Raw genomic sequence first — 12,500 nt, forward strand, 5'->3', positions numbered from 1 at the left:
CCCCTAGAGGGCCTTAACGTGACCCCTAGAGGGCCTTAACGTGACCTCTAGAGGGCCTTCACCCCCTAGAGGGCCTTAACATACCCCTAGAGGGCCTTAACGTGACCCCTAGAGGGCCTTAACGTGACCTCTAGAGGGCCTTAACGTGACCTCTAGAGGGCCTTAACATACCCCTAGAGGGCCTTAACGTGACCCCTAGAGGGCCTTAACGTGACCTCTAGAGGGCCTTAACATACCCCTAGAGGGCCTTAACGTGACCTCTAGAGGGCCTTAACGTGACCTCTAGAGGGCCTTAACGTGACCCCTAGAGGGCCTTAACATACCCCTAGAGGGCCTTAACGTGACCTCTAGAGGGCCTTAACGTGACCCCTAGAGGGCCTTAACGTGACCTCTAGAGGGCCTTAACGTGACCCCTAGAGGGCCTTAACGTGACCTCTAGAGGGCCTTAATGTGACCTCTAGAGGGCCTTAACGTGACCCCTAGAGGGCCTTAACGTGACCCCTAGAGGGCCTTAACGTGACCTCTAGAGGGCCTTCACCCCCTAGAGGGCCTTAACGTGACCCCTAGAGGGCCTTAACGTGACCTCTAGAGGACCTTCACCCCCTAGAGGGCCTTAACGTGACCCCTAGAGGGCCTTAACGTGACCTCTAGAGGACCTTCACCCCCTAGAGGGCCTTAACGTGACCTCTAGAGGGCCTTAACGTGACCTCTAGAGGGCCTTCACCCCCTAGAGGGCCTTAACGTGACCCCTAGAGGGCCTTAACGTGACCTCTAGAGGGCCTTAACGTGACCTCTAGAGGGCCTTTACGTGACCCCTAGAGGGCCTTAACGTGACCTCTAGAGGACCTTCACCCCCTAGAGGGCCTTTACGTGACCTCTATAGTGAACCACGGCTCTATGATATGAAGGAAACAAGTTTTTTTTAAAAGAAGCTTTTCTCGGCACAGAGAGATTTTTAGAGGAAGTATTTTTCTGTCTGTACCCAACACTTCATTTGGTTGTTCCCCATGGAGATCTGTGAGGTTTAGCTCATTGTGGCTCCTCAGTGAGCTTCAGACCAACAGGACGTGGATCACATGACCGACACGTCTCCTCGTCCAGCTTTGATTTGACAATAGAAGCAGCTCAGTGCCCTCGCCAACACAGAGACTTCAGGGTTTGTTCCAGATATAACATGCTTTGACATTCCTGCTGCACCAAATAAATACTCTCTCCCTCCCCACATGTTGCCAGCTTCAATAACTGTAAGCTTTTCTGTGGTTTACTGCAGCGCTGGTGTGATCCTCTATGTTCATAGCCCCGATGGAGGTTAACCACACAGTGAAATTAACAAGCTGTGATAATGGAGGGTGTGAATCGGGGTTAGAGGGCGGTGGGTGCAGGTGGTTATGGGGAATGAAGTCCTTGAATAGAAGTTTAACAAGTCCCTCAGAGCCAGTGCCGATCAACTGGAGGAAAACAAGTTAACATCTACACTACGACCCTCGTGAGAGGTGTCAGGTGAGAGTCGGGTTATGCACCCGGGTTGGCATGCGAGGGCTTGTGTGTGTGTGTGTGTGTGTGTGTACATGCTCACCTCTATTCCTGAAAAAGGGGTATTCATAAAACTTTAGCCACACACACCATGCTGTGCATTTGCGAGGGTACACACTTGTCAGCATGCACACACACACATGCCGTATGTGCACACATGCCACCCGCAAGCACACAAACACACGCTCCCCATCACCAGCCTGGTACCCCCCCCCCCCCCTCCGCTCACATTACCTCACACCCATAAAATACGACTGAATTACCCAGGAGTCCTTTCACCAACTTGTCGACACACACTCTTGTTTTTGCAGAGGGAGCACTTTCTGTCCTTTTTTTTTTTGCGCTGCTCTAATAGCATATCACTGTTTCTCGGACTCCACACCTTCACTTCACGTTTTCTTATCATTTTTTTTCCTCTTTTCTGTTTTACAATGTTGTTTGACATAGTTAAAGACTGCGTATATTGGCAAGGGCTGGCAATGTAAAAGGGTATGTTTGGTTGGAGGCAGGTGAGTCAGAGGTGTGTGTGTGTGTGTGTGTTGATTCAAGTTGATTGACATTGGCAAGAGATGCTGGGGGGTTTACTGAAGGGCCTCTGAGAACACACGCCTCTCCTCTCACGCCTCTGACACGCCGCGCTGATGGCTGCTTTTCATTGTGCGTCAGTTGAGAGGTTGTATATCAGAGTTACCGTCCACTGTTCTTCATTACCCACGTCCAGTCAACTCCACAATGTCATTCTGTGACTGAAAGCAAGGAACGTGGAATAATGATTCAAAATCAGCCAGGGAAAGAGAAATTAACATCTCCCCCTGCAGGGCGGGAGGAGGAGTGTGAGGTGCCGATGGATCACGCGTATCCGGTGTGTGCGGAGAAAGTGGAGGTGAGAAAGTGGAAATGTATGTGTGAGCGTGAACTTAATGACCCGGCGTTGAAGGGCTTAGCTTTACTTAAATTTTAAAGTTGAATATCTAGTTCACGTGAGCTGATTATGGAAAATACCATAAAAAAAAAAAAAAGGTTCTTCGGATATAGCTATAAATATGTTATTTATACCGTACATCACCCGAACTGTGCCTCGTTATTTGGTTCTGATTTAACATCCGTCTCTCTGGCAGTTCCTGCGGGCGCGCTGGCAGTCGGACCCCTGCTACGCCTTTTATGGGGTGGACGGCACCACCTGCTCCCTATTGACGTACCTGAGCCAAATAGAGGACTTCTGTCCCGCTGGTCTGGGAGCAAAGCGCTCCGCACCGCCATGGCACCAGGAACCTCACGCGGACACAGAGAAGGTACACACACACGCACACAGACACACACACACACACGAACACACGCACATGCACGCGCACACACACACACACACACACATGTATATCTGATGGTCACGTTGCATTGTTTCCTTGGTGTGACGGCACAATTTGAAAGATTTTGTCTTTTTCAACTGAAATTTCGAATATGGAGGAAGCAGAACTCGTCTATGAATCATTTATTCTTGCAAGAAGAGTCGCCGTTACAGAGTCCCTCAGGAGTCTGTGAGGGAGAACTGAAGAGTCAATGACATCATGTATTTAAGGGAACAAGAAGAAGGAGGAGCCAGAAGGAGACTTCTGTCTTCAGGTCATTTGACGAGTAATTAAATGATCCGATCGCCAGTGATCGGGTCCCTTTTATGAGGATACTCAAAGTGAAGATCCTGTGAATTATAACTCCTCTCAATCAGGCTTCATCCTGTCTTCTGATAGAATTTGTCTCCACAAGTGATTCTTTCACATCGTGTCAAAGAGAATGAAGAATATATAACATTCCCATCACAGTGTTTACCACGATGCTCGTACACAGGCGGAGATACGTACGACCTTGAGCCCGCTGTACGAGGTCATCGGCAGCGGCGGCGGCCCGGCCGTGAACTTCATCCGGTCCAGAGTGGAGAGGATGTCGGAGCGGTGGACACGGGCGGCTCGGAGGATGAGGCAAAGCAGCAACAACACCGCCTCCAGGCAGATGAGGGTATAAACACAGAGACGATTAGAGGTGTTCAATAACATGCCTGCGTCACCGTACTGTTTATGTAAAGGGTTTTTAGTGTGCTGACTTTTTTAATATAACCAAAAAAAATCTAGTTTTCAACCAAAACTAAACTCCCATCCATTATTCAGTTTTTCAATTCAATTCAGTTTATTTGTAGAGCCCATTTTCACAAATTACAAATTCCCCTCATAGTGCTTTACAATCTACACATAGACATCCCTGACCTTTGACCTTTGACCTCACATGGGATCAGGAACAACTCCCAAACAACCCTTCAGGGTAAAAGGTCAGAACCCTTGAGGAGAGAACAGAGGAGGATCCCTCTCCAGGATGGACAGGTGTCATAGATGTCATGTGACCAGAAGGAATCATTACACACTAATTAAAACACAGGAACAACACAATGAAGATGACAGAGTGGATGAAGAGTTGGTAGTCGGCATATTCCACCATCCAGACCTCCACCATCCATCAGATGGAGGTGGAGAGGAGGAGTGGGCGGAGTCTCAGCAGTGGGCGGGGCTTCAGCAGGGCCATGGCGTACGGTAGTTGGTAGTCGGCATATTCCAGGATCCAGACCTCCATGATCCATCATTATGAATGCAGTATGAACTGCCTCCACTAAACTGGATGTATGACTTCATAACTTCCCTCCTCCAGGTGCTGCTTTATCCCGGGGCCCTGGCTGGAAAGGGTGGCCCTCGCTTTGAGGCCCTGGTGGACCGAGGGGGTCCTCTGGGGGAGCTGGTCCAGTGGGCCGACCTCAGCGCCTGTCTGACGATCCTGGGCCACAACTTGACCTTCAGCACCTCACAGCAACTACTCCACAGGTGAACACCTGTGGCCTCAACTTTCACCTCACACACACATGAGATGAATAATGTATAAAAAGACTACGTAGGACTTTTATCTTTAAATAGTTAATTGATTTGTAGAGTTAAAGGATGAATGTGTGATGTGTGTTTATTGTGACTGTGCAGCCTGATCGGTGCTGCGCCGGGCCGAGGCAGTTGTCCAATCCGGAGGCCCCTGACCTTTGACCTCATCTACACTGACTACCACGGCCTTGCTCACCTTCACGGCGCCATGGGACTGGCTTTCCTGCATTACCAGTACAACCACCATGTTATACAAATCATTATGTGTCTAGTATATCGGTAAATCGATATATCGGTTTAACTATTATTGCATCTCTATTTTACATTTACACAGTTTAATACATTTTGCAATGAGCCACACGTGTGTTTCATGGTTTTTGGAATAAAAACCTTTAAAGAAATGGTAGATTTAGATGAAAATATTGATAAACCTTGACTTTTACCTCATGGGTATCATAAATGAAATATCCATATCCTTGTACGCCTTTAATTAAAAAGACAAAGATGACAAACCATGTGTATAAATGTAAGAAACACTTTGTGATTAACCATTTAATGCTAAATGGTTCTAGGTGTCGCTTCAGAATCCTGGACTCCTTTGGCACCGAACCGGCCTTTAACTTGGGGAGTTATGCTCGTCGTCATGGATACAAAACACAGTGGGGAAGCTGGGAGCTGCAGCCTCGGCAATACATGACCCTGTTCCGTAAGTCTGTGCGTGTGTGTGTGTGTGTGTGTGTGTGTGTGTGAACGTCTGTATTCACGACAACACGGTATGAAGGCCGCTGAGTCCAGACACGGATTCAGAGATGCCCGACCTGCGGCTCAACTCACGTCTCCAGACGTATTTATATCTGGCTGCCGCAGCGCTGATCCTCCACGCGCCTCTAAGCGTCTCCGCAGCGAGAGGATTAATGGCCGAGGTTAAATAAACGCGGTACGCAGACGGCCTTCATTCCGACACCTCTCTCCGGTCCTCTTTCACAGCCTGCAGGGAGACGGAGGCGAGCTGCTCGCGCCGCGCCGAGAGCCGCTCCTCAGGCCTCGGCCCGAAAACACTGTTTATTTGTCCTGCCGAGGGGGAGACGGGGACGGATGGAAGCCGACTGGTCGGGAAGGGGCAGAGAGAGAGAAACAAAGTCACAGGAAGTGGGGGAGAAACAAAAAGAAGAAGCTTGAGAAAAGAGGGGGCGGGTGTTTATGCTTCTGTGTTGAAACGGGGAGAGGAGGAGAGGCGATGGGAGGATGGGAAACAGACAAGCAGACTCAACAGGCAGCGAGGGATCCGAAACCCAGAAACGATTCACTTAAACCTCCACCTGGCGCATGCCCTCGATCACTGAACGCCGCCACGCTACTCTGACAGGTGGAAGAGACACGAGGGAGCGAATGGAGCTGAACATGAGGAGAAACTGTTTTTTATTTGTTATTTTAAATGTATTTAACCAGGAAATGCCTCATTGAGGTTAAAAACCTCCTTTACAAGAGAGTCCTGGCTGATACAGCAGCTAGTAGCACATCACACACAGCTTCACACAATACAACATCAAACAGTGACAGGCAATATAAAAAAGAACAGTATAAAAAAAGAGAAAGAAAGATATTTTTTTTAGATCACAGCTTGAATAAAACCAAAACTAAGAGAACATGATGGGCTGTGAATGAGAAAAGATTTGGAAAAAAAGTATTTTAAACAAGTACACCTTGAGACAGGAGAGAATCACACACACACACACACACACACACACACACACACACACACACACACACACACACACACACACACACACACACAGCTTTGCCGGCAGCACATTCCTATTGAAGTAAATACTCATCTTTCACACCTCTCTGGGGTTCAGCTGCCTCTCTAAACAACCAGAGGTTAAACTCTCATCTTCCTTAACAGCTGATTTATACTCAGCATGTTTTTCCTCTCGCACATCATTTGAGTATTCTCACCTGTCATATTTCTGGACCGTACATTGTTCGGTAATTCCTGTCCAGGAGTAACATTTCACTTGATCTTTCCTCTAGCTCATACCCCTGATAACTCCTTCCTGGGCTTTGTGAGTGAGGAAGCAGCGAGGGAGGAGATGAGGGAGGAAGAGCTGGAGCCGGCCGGCTACAGGAAAGACAGGATCGCGGTCATCTACGGAAAACAGGACTACATGTGGCAGGTGACATGACCAGAAGAGAGACGGGAGACTTCATAAAAGACAGCTTGTTTTTTAATGTTCTTCCTGATTGTAAATCATCATCATCATCATCATCATCATGATGTGTGTGTGTTCATGTGCCAGGGTAAATCTGAGTATGTGGCGGTGATCAGTGAAGAGATGGAGACCCACGCTACAGTCTACCAGCCTCCAGGACTCGCCTCTCACCTGCCCAGCTCCATCAGAAACCACGGCCTGCTGACTCAGGAGCGCTTCCTACGACTTCTACGCAGAGCCAAGGTCAGAGGGGAGCCAGCACGTCTCAATATTTAATATTGTATCTATTGTTTAAGTAGATTTGTGACACAAGGTTCAAGGTTCAAGGTTTTTTATTTGCCATTGGTGCCGAGACCAACAGTCCAGACACACTGGAGTTGTTTGACACACATTGGATGGAACTGTGGCCCCATATGGGTCCCTGTCCTCACATGTCCTCCCGCCTGCCTGTAGCTCCTCATTAAGACGTCTTCCCTTCCAGGTGTTTGTAGGTCTCGGCTTCCCCTATGAGGGACCGGCGCCCATCGAGGCCATCGCCCTGGGCTGTGTCTTCCTGCAGCCGCGGTTTCACCCGCCACACTCCTCAGACAACAACGAGTTCTACAGAGGGAAGCCCACCACGAGACAGGTAAACTCAAAATAATGGTGTTTGAATCAATTCTTCCATCTCAAGACAGCGAATGATAAATCACATCTCCTCAGATCTCCTCGCAGCATCCTTATGTGGAGCAATTCATCGGAAAGCCTCACGTGTGGACGGTGGACGTGACCAACAAGACGGATGTTCGGGAGGCCGCCAGAGCCATTCTACGCACAGAGGTAATGACGGGAGGACTGGCAGCTACGCTGTTGGTACATTGGTGAACGTTCTGGTAACTCCGGGACTTTCTCCACCTTCACATCTAAATTCAAATTTATTTATTTTTATCAACATTTTTCTTTTAAATTTGGAAAATTTAGCAACATTTTGGTCTAATAAATTAGCATATTTAGCTCCAGATTACTTAGAAACATAAGAAAATACACCAAGATTGTTCAAATCGGGAAATACAAACAGTTTTATGAAGAAAACTAATTTTTGGAGACCCAATTGGCGGCCATCTTGAAAAATAGCCGCCATCTTGGATTTTTGAATGGCCAATCGGGCAGATTTGACCAAATACCTCTGGAGAACAACTCCACCAAATGTCATGCTTTTATCATAATTTGCCCGATTCCACTGTGTGTATGTAGACACACGTCAACAGTCGATACATGTGGGTTCGCGCTGCATTGAAGTGCTCATGCTTTTCACAGGTGAAGCCTTTCACGCCCCGAGAGTTCACCTGTGAGGGAATGCTGGAGAGGCTTGGCGGCTATATCGCTCACCAGGTACACAACGTGCTTCTGCTGCCCATTTAGACTCCTGATCTTCATCTCTGAGATCGGTGAACTTCCAGACACCGTCTTGACTGAACTTTCTTCCTCCCTGCAGAACTTTTGCACTGAATCTGCCCTCACTTGGCCCCCGGAGTGTGCTCTCAGGGCGCACCTGGGGCCCCAGGGTCAGTCGTGCGTAAGTGTGTGTGCACGGTCCTCCCTCGTGTGTGAGCCGGCTCTGTTTCACCACCTGAACAGTCCCGCTGCCTTCGCCAGGTGAGCAATCAGGGAGGAGCACGGTGGATGGGATGACAGTTTAACAACACGCTGGTCATCGCGCTCAAACTCACAGCTGGTCATCCTTGTAAATGATAATCGGTTCTCTTTTTTCCCATCGATCATTAGCCACCAGCTCAGTTCCATCCCTTTATCACCAACACTCTGCACAGCACACAAATCATTTAGATTTGCTCTGATTATATAAGAAGAAAATTTCTATAGAAATGGAATTTTTCAAACTGAATCTAAAAGACAACCACATGTTGTGGTTCAGGTCTGGATGTGAGGGAAGAGTTACATAGTTCCAGCTAGTTAAATAGTTCTATGTTTTTAAATAGTTAACCCTCCTGTGACCTTTGGGGTCAATCTGACCCCATTCAATGTTTAACGTCTCTAAATAAATGATTGACATCATTATTTTTGCTTCACATTTCATGACTTTTCCTAATTTATTGGGGACAACTGGGAAAACATAAAATTCACATGATGACATGTTTTCAATGTCCTGAACACAACTTGTACGCATCGGTGTTCTTTGGGCTGTTTTTCACTGTGTAAAACATATAAGAACTAGAATGGGCACTCGGTAGAGAGCATACCTTCGCATATCACAAGATTGGGCATTGCATTATGAACATTTTGGCATTAGTTGCATGCCAATTGGATAAAAATGGACCGTGCTATGGTAAAAAGAAGATTTTGACCTTTCCATGACCTTGACCTTTGACCCGATTGATCCCAAAATCTAATCAAATGGTCCCCGGATAATAACCAAACATCCCACCAAATTTCATGCGATTCAAGAAGATTTTGACCTTTTCATGACCTTGACCTTGACCTTTGACCCGATTGATCCCAAAAATCTAATCAAATGGTACCCGGATAATAACCAAACATCCCACCAAATTACATGCGATTCAAGAAGATTTTGACCTTTTCATGACCTTGACCTTGACCTTTGACCCGATTGATCCCAAAATCTAATCAAATGGTCCCCGGATAATAACCAAACATCCCACCAAATTACATGCGATTCAAGAAGATTTTGACCTTTTCATGACCTTGACCTTTGACCTTTGACCCGATTGATCCCAAAATCTAATCAAATGGTCCCCGGATAATAACCAAACATCCCACCAAATTTCATGTGATTCAAGAAGATTTTGACCTTTTCATGACCTTGACCTTGACCTTTGACTCGATCGATCCCAAAATCTAAACAAATGGTCCCCGGATAATAACCAATCATCCCACCAAATTCCATGCGATTCAAGAAGATTGACCTTTTTCATGACTTTGACCTTTGACCCGATCGATCCCAAAATCTAATTAAATGGTCCCCGGATAATACCTAATCATCCCACCAAATTTCATGCGATTCGGTTTAATACTTTTTGAGTTAGGCGAATAACACGCATACAAATAAATACGCGGCGATCAAAACATAACCTTCCGCATTTTCAATGCGAAGGTAAATATCAACTTTATTATCTATTTAAAGGACTATTGAGGTATCAACAAACACACATAAAGTACCTCTGGGAAACAATATTAATTCTAATAATTTTCTCTAGGTTTTAATTGTGGGGTCAAATTGGCCCCAGGGGTAAAAGATGTTAGTACATGTGAAGGTAACAGGAGGGTTAAATAAAGGTCTTTAAAAATTAAAACCCCTAAAAACCCAGGGCCTTTATATTGTCTGTGAGCATGCTGTACACACCATGAACATGATTTCCCGTTTCATCTCCCGGGGAGCAGACTCAGTCTCGGCTGCTCCAGCGTGGGACAGGAAGTCAACCACCTGCTTCCTGCCTACAGCCCGTGGGGCCGACGCTGCGGCCTCCAGCTGGAGCCTCTGCTGTTCAGCTGTGCCGGCTCCGACCCAGCGCAGCGCAGACTGTGCCCCTGCAGAGCCCAGCGACCCGACTGCCTCTAGACCGCTCAGGGAATAGCGGGAGAGGAAGAGGAACCAGCTAATATGACGAAGCACCAAAGAGCCATTTGCAATGCAAACCGTGGTGAAGAAGAGTTCTGGAAGCAAAGGGAGGCAGCTATCCCGCCATGCTACTCAAAGCTTTGTGGATCTCAAGCCGAGGTCGAAAGATAGTCGATAGATCTGGATTTTATTCTCATGTGTACGTTGAGAACATTTAAATTCAACCACCGGTAATCTGAATCCTCTCAGTCGGCATTACTGGCGTTCTTTATGTCGGCAGGTGGGTAAAGTTTAATGATGTGAATATTAAAACATGCCAGGGTGCGTCCACCTTCTAGATGTGTCCATCTTTGTTATGGACAATAATCAACAGTCATTACTCAGGAACCAAAAAAATAATGATTGTCATTTCAAAAGTGTTTCAGGATGAATTCAAAGTGTCTCGTGGTGCACAATAACGAAAACTCTTGTTTTTGTGGCTTTTCCTTGATCCCTTAACCGTCTTGAAGTAGGAAGACAAGTCACACTTGTAAGGTGTATTTAAATGTACATAAATGTGAAGCGCTTTAAGTCTCTTATCCGGATTCAATGTGATGCTGAATACGTGTCTAATCATTCATTTGCCTCCAGTAATGCATCGCGCTGCTCAGCATCGCATCATCACTCATGTGACTCTCGGCGCTTTGCTGGAACCAAACATGAGCCGGGGCCTTGGCGGAGAGCCGGGGCGACAGCCTAAGTGATGAGGCTCATTATCCCATGAATCATGGATCACCTCTGGATGCCTTTGGGAGGTCGCAGCCATGAAACCGTGATTACACTGTCACCTCAACCATTGGGTTCCAACCATCTTTGACTTTAGGAAACCCCCTCAGCTCGGTTTAAATCCATGCCCCCCCCCCAGTAAAGGCAGAACCGAATTGTTTGTCTTTCACACACATATTCTGCATCATTAGGACCAAGGAAAAAGTCACTGAAGGAGATTAAATATGTTTTCTCTAGTTATTTTACTAGAAATGATGATTTTGACTCATATCTTGCATTTGCGCCAATATTATTCCATTACTGCCTCATAACCTCCAGATATTTAAAGCCTCCCCAAAGAGCATTCTGCATACCACAGGTTGATCTGAACACAAGTGGAAACTCAACATGCACACGGAGGGATTTGGCTGCATGACATAGCAAAGAGACGTTTTGAGCTTTAACGTTTCCATTTCAGAAACGTCAAATAGTCACACAGACTTATCCCATCATCCCTTCCTGCATAACAGCTTGTGGAAGAAAATGATAACAACTAAAAAGCTGAACGACAGGCCGCAGTCAGCAGTGTGAGTGATGGGGTGCTGGCTGCGCGGAGCAGCTGTCCAGCACCGGCCGCACGCTGCGCTAGTGACGGGTCAACGGGAGGTTTTTATGGAAAGGATGCGCTCATAAATGTTAACAGCCGGAGCATGAGACCTTTTTCCGCCCCGATTCTCTTCATGCGACCAGAACATATTGCCACTCGGGCATCAGACCGCTCAGGGCCGCGACGACAGGACCGGTCGATGTCGTGATTCACCGGTAAACGCAAGCGAAGCGCCGTATGATAACATGGTGGATCACGATGGTGGACTCTGGTGGATTCATTTGTCTGAGCGCTGCAAAGATGATGGAAAGTAACTTGTGTTTCTAGCTAAATGTTATTTGGATTAAAAGGAAAATAAAAGTGGTGTTTTGACTCGGAGGAACGTCCGTGAAGCAAATCTTTGGAAAGCGGTGTGTCATTCCTGGATGAGTCACGTTAAATCATATCGGTTACATGTGTTATGGCATATGAAAGCTGTCACTCGCCTCCCAGGGGGCTGATAGCAGAGGGTTCAAACCGAGGGTTGGAAAACACAAGATGGATATGGAGCGAGCGCGTACACGTGGACTGAGGTTTCACCGCTCCACACTATGACATCATATTAAACGAGACTATGGGAGAGGAAAACTCACAAGGTCCACATGTCAGAAACCAATTAGACAGATAGATGGAGAAATATCCCTCACATGTTGTTATTCCAGTTTAATGAAGGAGTTCACAGCCACTTGGCTCACGTAGGCACAGTATAGCGCTTTAGCTGAACGCCAATAATATGTTTAAAGTTTACAATGTTCACCATTTTAATTTAGTATGTTAGCATGATAATAACATTTAGAAACACAAAGTGCAGCTGAAGTTGATGATAATTCAACCAGAGTATCCTAAAGGTGGATTTGTTGATGATGTTAAGAGGAAACGTG

The 12,500-nt window shown here is 46.7% G+C and overlaps 1 protein-coding gene across 7 annotated transcripts in view; it reads left to right on the forward strand.

The window, feature by feature from the left end:
• LOC130204129 (alpha-1,6-mannosylglycoprotein 6-beta-N-acetylglucosaminyltransferase B-like) overlaps positions 1 to 10,823 on the forward strand; it is a 20,754-nt gene extending 9,931 nt beyond the window's left edge. For 3 of the 7 annotated variants that reach the window (XM_056430668.1, XM_056430666.1, XM_056430673.1), the window contains 13 exons: positions 2,352 to 2,416; positions 2,652 to 2,825; positions 3,376 to 3,543; positions 4,225 to 4,394; positions 4,545 to 4,721; positions 5,015 to 5,148; positions 6,477 to 6,619; positions 6,743 to 6,898; positions 7,137 to 7,283; positions 7,358 to 7,474; positions 7,952 to 8,026; positions 8,130 to 8,290; positions 10,052 to 10,823. In XM_056430668.1, coding sequence (XP_056286643.1) covers positions 2,352 to 2,416; positions 2,652 to 2,825; positions 3,376 to 3,543; positions 4,225 to 4,394; positions 4,545 to 4,721; positions 5,015 to 5,148; positions 6,477 to 6,619; positions 6,743 to 6,898; positions 7,137 to 7,283; positions 7,358 to 7,474; positions 7,952 to 8,026; positions 8,130 to 8,290; positions 10,052 to 10,229 — 1,865 coding nt within the window. In that variant the 3' untranslated portion in view covers positions 10,230 to 10,823. The remainder of the gene's footprint in view (positions 1 to 2,351; positions 2,417 to 2,651; positions 2,826 to 3,375; positions 3,544 to 4,224; positions 4,395 to 4,544; positions 4,722 to 5,014; positions 5,149 to 6,476; positions 6,620 to 6,742; positions 6,899 to 7,136; positions 7,284 to 7,357; positions 7,475 to 7,951; positions 8,027 to 8,129; positions 8,291 to 10,051) is intronic. The other 4 variants (XM_056430674.1, XM_056430669.1, XM_056430667.1 and 1 more) reach the window with 3 other exon arrangements.
• Positions 10,824 to 12,500: the final 1,677 nt, after the last annotated feature.

The sequence above is a fragment of the Pseudoliparis swirei genome, chromosome 13 (genome assembly GCF_029220125.1).
Source record: "Pseudoliparis swirei isolate HS2019 ecotype Mariana Trench chromosome 13, NWPU_hadal_v1, whole genome shotgun sequence".
NCBI lineage: Eukaryota > Metazoa > Chordata > Actinopteri > Perciformes > Liparidae > Pseudoliparis > Pseudoliparis swirei.